Here is an 11,592-nt window from a genome sequence, read left to right as displayed (position 1 = left end):
ATTTAGCACTCGATTTGGGGATGGAGTTGGGGTACTTGGTGTGCAGCTCTATGAGGACACTCATCAACAATATGGTGTGGGTCCTTTACAATGGAAACATTGAAGAGCTGGCCCTTAGAATAGAAACAGTGAAGAGGTGGTAACATGTCATTAAAGTCTCTTGCCCTTTGTTACACCCCATAGCTTTGAGAACAAGGAGACATAATCAATGGCTGGGTTTGTTGTAGATATCCATATGAATTGTATTTGCTCATATAGCTCATAAGTCTCCTATTCTGGGACTCTTGGAGTGTCTACTAGCAACATTATCGAGTACTGTTGTACTCATGCAGTTCCAGGAGAAGCTGATTGAGGTTGTAATATCAAAGAAGGGTATGACAATGGTGGTAGTATATACATACCTTTTAGCATAGGGTTCCAAGATAATGGTGGTAGTATACATACCTTTTAGCTGATTGAGGTTGTAATATCAGAGAAGGGTATGACAATGGTGGTAGTATATACATACCTTTTAGCATAGGGTTCCAAGATAATGCTCCAGTTGAGAAGCATTTGGTATGGGCGGTAGGGCTAGTGGTAGCTTTGGCCTTAGGAGCATGGGTTGTGGTGCCAGGTTTCCCTAGTACCAATAATGGGTTGTATTGTCATGATGGTAGTTTTGGAATTGAGAGTTACGGTGTTGGGTTTCCCTACTAGTACCAACAATGGGTTGTATCTTCATGGTTCCCATGGCACAAGTGTTGGGCACAATACTCTTGTTGTCTAGACATTAGCAGTGGACAATCCATGCTTGCATGGTTTTGGCAGCAATTGCACACCAAACCATATGTCTTCATGGAAGTAAATGTGGGTAACCTACTCGAGAAACTAGTTTGGGACTAGCTTTGGGGTTGCCTTTGGGCCAGGCCCTACTACTGCTACTCTCTAAACAATTGAGAATATTTTTTGCCAACTCGTCCATGCTCATGTCCTTGACTAGGACTCTAACTAGTGTTATTTGGGAACCCTTGGCCATTAAGGCTTTAGATGATACGTCTCCTATCTTTTGGTTCGGGAGGGATGATTTCTATATCCCTAGCTTGTAGATTTTTGACTTAGGTCTATTGCCTCGTGGGACAACCCCCCCGTTTGCAAATGTAGTATCTAGAAATATAGAGATGGTCATGAAGCCTCTTACTCTTGAGATCGATCATAAATCAATCAATGAGCGATAAATCATCTAGTCTCTCACACGGGGGCTACATCTCCTGTGGAGATACTTGGTTCTAGTAATATAGTCCTACATTTTTTCACTACCCCCTTGCTTGAGGTTATAAATATGTGTGACAGGTCTCCATCTAGCTCCGCTAGTGGTGAGAATCCCACAATGAATGTGTGTCTCAAGATCTCCTAGCAGGCCTTTTCATTTGGTTTTACAGACCTAAATCACTTACTTGCTTTTCCTCAACAAAGCTTGAACGAAAAGCAAGCGAGTGGTTTAGGTTTGTAAAACCACTCGCTTGCTTTTCCTTCCCATGGCCTCACAAAATTGATTGGACTTCTCTAGATACTAAATGGGATCTCCAATTTCATCAAATTTGGTCATTATCCTTAAGATGTGGATTGGCTTTGTTTTACCCAACTCTAAGTCTCTAGATATTATGGTTGTGGCGACCTCCCTTCCCATTTTAAATGCCATCCTAAGTATATCTTCTACATATTCATGTGGTAGTGTAAGGTTAAGGGAGTAGTTAAAACCCTTTATTTCACGGTTAGGGATTTCATATCCCATGAGGTTGGTATGTGTGGTTTCCAATGACACTTGTCTTATAATGTCTCGTGGCTTAGCTTTGAGGCAACAGGCATGCTGCCTCTAAGGACACATTATGTGAATGCTATCATGGATCCCTTTGTGTTGAGGTAGCCCCAAACATTGGCTCTTTACCCTTCCCCATGTTTCTTGGTCCTCATTCGAACAAAGAAGAACTAGAGCTTTGTTACGTGGTGAAGAAGCTTCGATAATAAGCTCCTCCAGAAAGTGGAACTCTTGCTCGTATTGTGTGTACTTGCTATTATGTGAGTTTTGAGGAACACTCATCCCTAAACAAAGGCGACATGTCCCGACAATTGACGTCACTTTGATTGTTGGAATCCTTGTTGTTAGTCATGGGTCAGCTGGTGGGGATAGAGCCAGTTGGTGAATCAGCAACTCAAATTATGATGGCGTCTCCTATTTCTAGGTGTTCCGATTTTCCTTAGCTCACTTCCACGTTTCATTGGCTCATTTCTTCCCTAAGCTCCTCTTTGGAGGTGGATCGAAAGCAGTTTTGCTTCTTCAAAAGAAAGCGCTCTGTTGAGTGTTGGTTTGGTGGGACCGAAGGTTGGTGGCTTTGAGGAAGTGTCGTTTGATGCACTATAGTTGACTGTATTATCATTTCTAATAATTAGTCCAGATTAGGTTCGTATCAAAGGCTTCAATCTGGTGAAACAAGTCTCTAGTGCAACCTTGAAACATGTATGTATTTCTCAAACTACAAAAAAAAAGTCACATTTTAAATAAAAAAACTAAGTTTTTTTGGTTTTTTGACCTTTTTCTAATGGGATCGCGTCTCTAGGTTCACGCTACTACACTCACGTGTCCAAGCAAACGTCTACAGGTTCACATGCCAGGCTCACGTCTTCAAGGTCATACCTACAAACTCACATATGTAGGCTCACATGAACTAGGCTCACGTACTTTATTTTTATGAAGTAAGACTAGTTGGGATACATACATTTGTGTAATAGGCCTATGACAGAGTAGGTGTGTAATTATTGGGCAATAATTATACTTTAATGTCCCAATAATTACAAAGTACAAGAATTTTCATTGAAAATTATAGCTAATACATATTGTATAACAAGAAAATCCTTAAAGGACATGAGTAAGTATGTCCTTACAAGTCTTTAAGGTAGTAAAACTTGATTGGTATAATATTAGATATACCTATCTCTAGATTCACGTCTCGTTGACACATTTGTTTACTCACAATTCCAGGATCACGGTTCACTTCTCTAAGCGCATGGCTTACATTTCCAGCCTCACATGTATTGACTCGTTTTTTTTTACAAGACTTGGTTTGTGTGTGTGTGTGTGTAGCCAGGTGAAATTCCCCCGTGTGACTAGAAATGGAATAAGACCTCATGGGAAAAAAAACATTATTTGGAAAAAGGCATTTCAAGCATCCACTAACAAGAATTTATTATAGTGCTAAGCCAAATCTATACTTCAACTTTTAATAGAGAAGTTTGGAGCTTAGGTGATCACTAACACAAGCATACTTCGTGTGGACATGCTAGATTGGTACTCGATTCAAACTCATAAAGCTTAATATTGAGATGAATATGATACACTACCTAACATAGTAACACCACACCTTGCAGGCAAGTAGAAAAGAAAAAAAAAAGACAGAACACCTAAAAATTTAGGGATATAATCTATTACAAGTGAAAATTTGAATGGAAACTCATAATGTCCTACAAGCTAACGATCTAGATTCCAAGTCTTCAATGAATGTGGATGAGGATGATTTCTTCCCCAGCAAAATTCCCATAAATAATGAGAAGCTCTTGATGCAAATAATAGCAATCAAAGAAGATGAGGAGAACCTAGAGCTCCTTTAAGACAAAGCTAAGCGTACCGTGGCATGCGAGGAGCTAGATCACATCATGCTTTATGGGAGCTCTTGATGCAAATTATAGCAATCAAAGAAGATAAGGAGAAACTAGAGCTTCAATATGACAAAGCTAAGCATACCGTGGCTTGAGAGGATCTAGATCACATCATGCCTAAGAACCTAGAAGACTAGAAGGCAACATAAGAGTCTAGTTAAGAAGCTGATTGACCACAAGCCAGAGTCTTGGCATCATCTTCATTAAAGTCATCAACGTCAAGCTTGGACATGTTCCCAAGCTTCTTCTTTTTTGAAGGTTATGTTACAACAACTCTTCCACAAGGGGTCTTTGTAGGATGACCTTCTGAAGACAAAGGAAAATAACCTTGTTGGCATGGGCCCAAACTTGTGCACTTAAAACGCCTTACTCATGGGATTTGGGGATTGTTTTACCTTAAGATACAATAACATAAAGGGAGGCCCACCAAACATGTGCACTTAAAGGCCTTACTCATGGGATTTAGGGATTGTTTTACCTTGAGTTACAAGGACATAAAGGGAGCCCCACCAAACATGTGCACTTAAAGACCTTACTCATGGGGTTTAGGGATTGTTTTACTTTGAGTTACAAGAACCTAAAGGGAGCCCCACCAAATACCTTGATGCATACAATACCTTTCCGAATGCTAGTAGCATGTGGACAAGTTCTCTACACAATCCACCATTAACTTTCTTTCATGATAATTTTCTTAATGGCTTTCTCATCTTCCTCATAATGACCCCCTATCTTGGTGGGCGATTATGGACTTTGGTCCACTTCAAGGGCTTACTCGATGCTTCTTAACTTCTCAATGGGCCATTAGTTCCAATAGATCCACCAATGCGATGATACACTTGTGCTCGAAAAGAAGCCAAGTGTGCCACCAAAGCCACTAGTGATACCAGTCCATGAAGAGCATCTTTTGCATGGATTGAAGAACATGAAAAATTCTTTCAAAATTAAAGGAACCTTCATTTGTGTAAACCTCACAAGTTACCCAATGCATCTACAACTATGTAATCTTTGGATGGTATATTTCTTTGCAACTTGTAATCCAAAACTACACTTGTGCATATATATGTGAGAAAAGATCGTGTGTAAATGAAAAAGGTCAGATTTTTTTGTTGTGTGTTCCTTTTCATCAATATAACGAAATAAGACTCGAACACGCAGTTGGAGGAGCTTCCAAAATCTAGAAATACAACGCAAAACCATAAAACATACACAATCTACACAACAATGGATTGACTAAGCATACTTGGGAAATAACACGTGTTGATATTAGCAATGATATCTGTGTCTTAAAAACTAGTAGCTAATCTATTTGTAGAGGTTTGGCCTCTTGGGTTAGTTCCAATTGTTCCGTTGTTGAATGGTGTGTCAAGCTAACACACACACACACACACACACACACACATATATATACATACATATATATATAGAAAAAACAGACCACGCACTTTGAAGGCAAGTTCAAGCACAAGCTCGCAGATGCAACATCTGACTTAGAGCCCACGAACAGCCCAGCAGAATACCATTGGTCTTTTTGTTCCTAGAGCAAACTGACGCATGAAACATACCCCTTATGAGACTCCACATGCCACTGCTTGTAAGAGCATAAGTGCACAGTGTATCACAATTCACAAACCATTTTGCATTACCATCAGCGCAGCACTTCCAGATAATATGAAGAGAACACCAGACAGTTACTCCTTAAGCTTGCTGGCTTCCCTTTTGAATATATTACAGTCATTCATGCTACGAAAGCTATACATCATTCAGCTTGGATTGCCCCAACATGGAGGGTTTAAAAACTATGGCACAACTTTTTTGACCTACTTCTAGATTTCTGAAGTACACCTCCCTAAAAACTCTACACAGATCCATGATGTGATGTTTCCTCAATAGAACAACCAACTGAAGTTCACACAAAGGAAAGCTCCCCTACAGTTTTGACCTCGATAAATAAAAATTCTGTACGCATAGTACACTTATAATTCCATGGTAGGAGTAACACTCACAAAGCGCAGCTTCAATTCTTTGAATTCATTTGAGGGAACCAACACACTTGCTTTTCTTACATCAGGCGCACACTGAAGTATTATGTATTCTTTCCGCAAAAATGTAGCCATCAACTTCAAAACTGGTCTGCACTTGATCACCTCCGACGCCGCTTTGCCTCTGGCTGCTGCTGGATATATAACGAAGTAACATTAAGAACTTATGGCCAAGCATGACATAGAGAACCTAGACATCCATACAGCCTTTCTTTTTCTAACATCAGCACAGTGCATGAACTCTCCTATCCATTGCTTGCATTGATAGAAAGGCCACACAAGCTCCATCTTCATCCTAAGGATCAGGGATTGTGTCCTTCTAGTCACAAAGTATTCCAGCTAATAACAGTTCATCTTCTACCTTTAATCAATCCTCTCTCTCTCTCTCTCTCTCTCTCTCTCTCTCTCCTTAATGAACCGCATAATGCAAGATAGAAAGGATGCAAGATTTATCAACTGTATGTGTGCTGTGAGTGCATGCACCAAACACCACACTTGGGACTGAATATGGGATAGCAATGTCACATGTGGAAGAACTGCCTGTCTTAAGAACTGTGCAAAAAGGTAAAAATGAACAGAGAGAAGAGAGATTGCTATAACAGCACTCTCAATATGCACGTATATCCTAACCAACATGGCCTCCAAAAGGAAAACACATATGCCTAAGACCTGTCCCACTTATCAGGGATCAGATAGTTGCAAAAGGGAATGAACTTGCCTATTTATAGGCTCTTCAATACAACTATGCTGCAGTTGGCCAGATGGACTGTTCTCTGGATATATAAATGCCAAACTGCCAAGTTCTGTCCTCCAGCAGCTTCTGACTGCCTTGGGTAAAATACATACCTTTAATCCTGGCTGTTTACTGCCCCAAAAAGGTGCCTAACAACAGCCTAAAACTGGGGATTAACCATGTCCACATGTTGTGCATGTGACAATGTCATCTGCAAAGTTGCAAAATCTCAGCCAAGAAGCTCCTTTTGGAACCTGATGGGGAGACGAAGGCCCCGAAGTACAGTGCCTTGTGCGGACAAGAAGTTGCTCATCGCCTCAACCATTAGCAGGAAGACGAAGAGGAAAGGCGCGAGAGAGCATCCCTGACGTACTGATCTCAAGATCGGAAACCTATCCCCTCTAGGCCCCTGGATGAGGACCTTGGCTGTGGGCCACGGAGTACAATGCGGAAACACCTCTAATCTAGCGAGCAGGGAACCCCATCCGAACCATAGTGCCCTCCAAGAAAGTCTAGTCAACTCTGTCACAAACTTTCTCGAAATCCAGGAGAAAAGCTGCCATGTCCTCCCACCAGCGAACTGTGGCGGTTGCCGCTTCCCAAAATGTAATATACAGCGGAAGTCTTGTATTGGAAGGATCCTGTCACACAAATACTCACACCGTCTGCTATATCCTAAGTTTCGTGAGTTTAGCAATCCACTTTAATACTTCAAACTTTAAAGAGATACGAGAGAGATATAAGAGAACTGTACACCATATTGGGTCCCGAATTACCCACTGAAGGGCCCCCTATCCCGATAACGAAATAGTATTTGCTTTATTACTTTAGAGAGAGTGACTGTGGACTGTAGATAGGCCAAACGCAAGATTTCGGAGGATCGGAAGCCTAGCTGAACTGTACACAGCGGTAGAAACACCTCAATGAACTGATCTCGAGCCAATGCACTCTTCCCAAGGGCATGACGAAGGGCTGCAAGAAGACACCAACTACCAAGGAGCAGGAGTTCAATCTAGGCTAAAGGCAAGGGTACTCCTAGGGCTGAGGAAAGCTCTTAGCCATCTTGTCACCATGCACTGAGTGCAAAGTGCATGTGACATTCCCTCCTGCTTAGCTTGGCGGCAGGTTCATGGCTTCCAAGTAGTCCGCCAACAACTGGAGGTACTCCTGGAAGAACTCCTCGTCTAGCCATACGGCTTCGTGGGTACCTCAATCTCGGAATTTCGTATAGAACTGACGTATCCGTCGACCGGAACCATGCTTCCATCGATGAAGAAGGATCTGCTCGGCCTCAATAACTTCTGCTTCATCTACCACGTCTCGCTGCTGTTCATCTGAAACATCAAACACTTCTGGACCAACATATGGTTTTAGCCAAGAAACATGGAAAACATCATGCATTATCCAACTGGTAGGCAATTTTAACTTCATGGAGACATTACTTAACTTCTTAACTATTGGAAAAGGATCAAAACTACGGAATGAAAGCTTGGGACAATGTTTGCCCACTTGTTTCAATCTTTGTTTCATGATGCACTGAGAGACCCAATCCCCTTCCTTGAAGTGGATGTCTCGTCTAAACTTACATGCCTGTCTATGAAATGAATAATGGCCAGGCTCAAAATTGAGGACCAAACTGAGTTGAGTACCAAACTCTGCGAAATCGACATGCTAATCTTCTATGCTTGCTAAGTCTTTTCCAGTGATGTTGAGAATGGTAGACTCCTAACTGGTCTGGATGCTGGTCTTTCTACTAAGAACATCTGCTATTGGGTTATGCTGACCAGGGATGTACTTAATCATTCCTCCAACTTGTTGGAAGAGCTGACCCTGTCTAGTGTGCTGAGCACTCCACTGGGCACTTGGCATCATCGGGAACCACTTAAGTGCTTGGGCTGTGGTGACTGTGAAAATGTGTCCATAAGGAACATGTTTCAAATGTTTGAGAATTGACTGCTATTCTAGCTTGCCCTTGAAAGTCTTTGAAAGACAATTGGCAATAGGTTCATACTAACGAAACCACTGGATTTCTAAGATCATGTCACATCCCAAAAGAGGAGAGACAATGAAATCTCGTCGGAGAGACCCAATCCCCTTCCTTGAAGTGGATGTCTCGTCTAAACTTACATGCCTGTCTATGAAATGAATAATGGCCAGGCTCAAAATTGAGGACCAAACTGAGTTGAGTACCAAACTCTGCGGAATCGACATACTGATCTTCTATGCTTGCTAAGTCTTTTCCAGTGATGTCGAGAATGGTAGACTCCTAACTGGTCTGGATGCTGGTCTTTCTACTAAGAACATCTGCTATTGGGTTATGCTGACCAGGGATGTACTTAATCATTCCTCCAACTTGTTGGAAGAGCTGACCCTGTCTAGTGTGCTGAGCACTCCACTGGGCACTTGGCATCATCGGGAGCCACTTAAGTGCTTGGGCTGTGGTGACTGTGAAAATGTGTCCATAAGGAACATGTTTCAAATGTTTGAGAATTGACTGCTATTCTAGCTTGCCCTTGAAAGTCTTGGAAAGACAATTGGCAATAGGTTCATACTAACGAAACCACTGGATTTCTAAGATCATGTCACATCCCAAAAGAGGAGAGACAATGAAATCTCGCCGGAATGAGGCCTTTTGAACTTGAAAAGAAATCTGCTATGCCTGTTGAGATATGTGGGTGCGGAGACAAGGTGTAAACCCGTCTACCTCCAAATGATAGGGCACTAAGGTACAGCTCATGTTGGTAGCCATCTGGGGAGAGATGGCGTCCTGAGAACTGCCCATGTCAAAAAGGATTATGAACTGTCGGCCCTTGGCAGAGCCATAAGCTCGGCTCAGGCTTTTCTTTGTGGTTGTTGCCTCACCCTCCTGCTTAGCATCAAGAACCACGGATGGCATGGAATGCATAGAAGGTAAGATCTGAACCGCATTGGTGGTAGCAAGCAGGTCTGGAGGAGCGAAGGATACTGCGGCAACTGTGGCAGAAGGCTCTTTGAAGGCTTGCTCCGCTTGCCTTTTTGGACAATCCTTCTTACTATGACCAATGGTATGACAGAAAAAATATCGGTTTTGTGACTGATATTGTCTTTGCTCCTCTGGAGGAAGATAGCCTCCAGTGATGCGTGCTTGAGCCTTTTTCTCAAGGGTCTTCTTAGGCTTAGATTCCTAGGACTGGTGTCTGTCTTAGTGCTTTAGAAGACGAATTACCCTTCCCCTGTTGGGGTTTGGTACTCGACTGTGATGACTACTTGTGCTTGCCTCCGTTCATCTTCATTTCTTCATTTTGAGCGAGAGTCAAAGCCCGGTCATATGTACTAGGTTTGAAGTTACGAACTGTGAACCGAATGTTATGATCCAATCCACGAATGAATTGCTCTATCTTGGCCTGCGCAAATAGCCCTAACTGATGTGCTAAAGTAATAACCTTTCCGAAAAACTGAAGCACTGGGGATCCGTTCTGTCTGAGTCCATAGAACTCATCTTTCAAACCAGTCATGTACTGGGACGAGAGAAATCCGGTCTTCAGGTCATGGACAAAGATGTCCCAGTTAAAGGCTGTGACACTTGTGACCTGGTCTGTATGAATACTAGACCAATGCTGCCACACCAAGTGACTGCCTCACCAGTGAGATGGGGAGCCACTAAGTGGACTTTATCTTGTGGGTCTCTGATCCTGGCTAGTGGAAAATGAGCATTAAACTGATGAATAAATAGATTAACTGATAAATGATCGCACTTACCATCATACTTACTGAAGTTTGGTTGACTGCGAATGACGGTGGTTAATGCTGCTACGGACTGCGGGCTGGTGACACCTATGACTGGGGAGACTGAGGAGAGCTACTGATACCTCAAGTGTATGGCCTCCTTTTCCCGTTGGTGCTCGAGTCACATACGTTCTCGATCAAGCTCACGTTGGTGGTCTCGAGCGGCCAGTTCAGCCTCACGCCGGTCTTCGTTGATCCTGCGTTGGGCTTTCTCTCAGTCCCGTCTTTCTGCTTTTTCTTCTTTCCTTCGCGCCTCATCCTCTCTCCTTTGTTGTTCCATCTGAAAGAAGAGGGAGATGTAGTCGGGTGCTGTTGGAGGCGGAGAAGGACGTGCTGCTGCTGCCACCAAGAGTTGGAGACGCTCCATGAGCAGCTGGTTTTGAGCTCTCAGAACAGCTATGGTGTGTCTGCTGTAGGCGGAAGAACATGGTCTCCTTTGGGGGAGACGTCTTCCGGCGGCTGATGAGTACTCTCTTCTGTAGACATGATGCTGAAGTCGGTGGTCATGCCGGAACGCAATCTAACCATCCAAGGATGCCCCCACGCTAGGATACGGTGTGTGTGGACAAGCTCAATCTGATACCAATGTGATATGCAGCGGAAGTCCTGTATTGGAAGGATCACTTTAATACTTCAAACTTTAAAGAGAGATGAGAGAGAGATATGAGAACTGTACACCAAATTGGGTCCCGAATTACCCATTGAAGTGTCCCCTATACCGATAACGAGATAGTATTTGCTTTATTACTTTAGAGAGAATGACTGTGGACTGTAGATAAGCCAAACGCAAGATTTCGGAGGATCGGAAGCCTGGCTGAACTGTACACTGCTGTAAAAACACCTCAATGAACTGATCTCGAGCCTATGCACTCTTCCCAAGGGCATGAAGAAGGGCTACAAGAAGACACCAACTACCAAGGAGCAGGAAATCAATCTAGGCTGAAGGCAAGGGTACTCCTAGGGCTGAGGAGGAAAGCTCTTAGCACACTGAAGACTGAATGTTGAAATAAGCCGTATGCAAGCCTATTTATACTAACTAGGGCTGGTCAAGTTGGCTGGTCATTTATTTAATAAAGCTTATATTTATAAATGACATTAAATGCTAAATAAATACCATAACATATGGAAAAAATACCAGATAAATCCTAGTAAATTCCCTAAGGCCTTAAGGATGTTCTAAATGATGCACAAGCGTATGAATGCATATTATGCAGGATGCAAAGTGCTTTCTAATGCAAACCCTAAGGCTTCTACTGACTCTAGCCTGTCATCTCCAAGAACTCTCTAGTGACCATGTTCCTGCCCGTGTCTAGAAAGGCTCAAGCATGGTACCTAAAATCCACCCTTCTCTCCTCAATCGATTAG

The 11,592-nt window shown here is 42.7% G+C and overlaps 1 protein-coding gene across 6 annotated transcripts in view; it reads right to left on the bottom strand.

Moving 5' to 3' along the window:
- Positions 1-5,378: 5,378 nt before the first annotated feature.
- LOC147628513 (chromatin remodeling protein EBS-like) overlaps positions 5,379-11,592 on the bottom strand; it is a 58,820-nt gene continuing 52,606 nt past the window's right edge. For 3 of the 6 annotated variants that reach the window (XM_086813710.1, XM_086813705.1, XM_086813707.1), the window contains one exon: positions 5,379-5,860. In XM_086813710.1, coding sequence (XP_086669836.1) covers positions 5,831-5,860 — 30 coding nt within the window. In that variant the 3' untranslated portion in view covers positions 5,379-5,830. Of the gene's footprint in view, positions 5,864-11,592 lie in introns of all 6 variants that reach the window. The other 3 variants (XM_086813706.1, XM_086813708.1, XM_086813709.1) reach the window with 1 other exon arrangement.

Source organism: Cibotium barometz, chromosome 19, assembly GCF_041138505.1.
Source record: "Cibotium barometz isolate CiBa-2024 chromosome 19, ASM4113850v1, whole genome shotgun sequence".
Lineage (NCBI taxonomy): Eukaryota > Viridiplantae > Streptophyta > Polypodiopsida > Cyatheales > Cibotiaceae > Cibotium > Cibotium barometz.
This window is presented reverse-complemented; position numbering and strand designations above follow the sequence as displayed.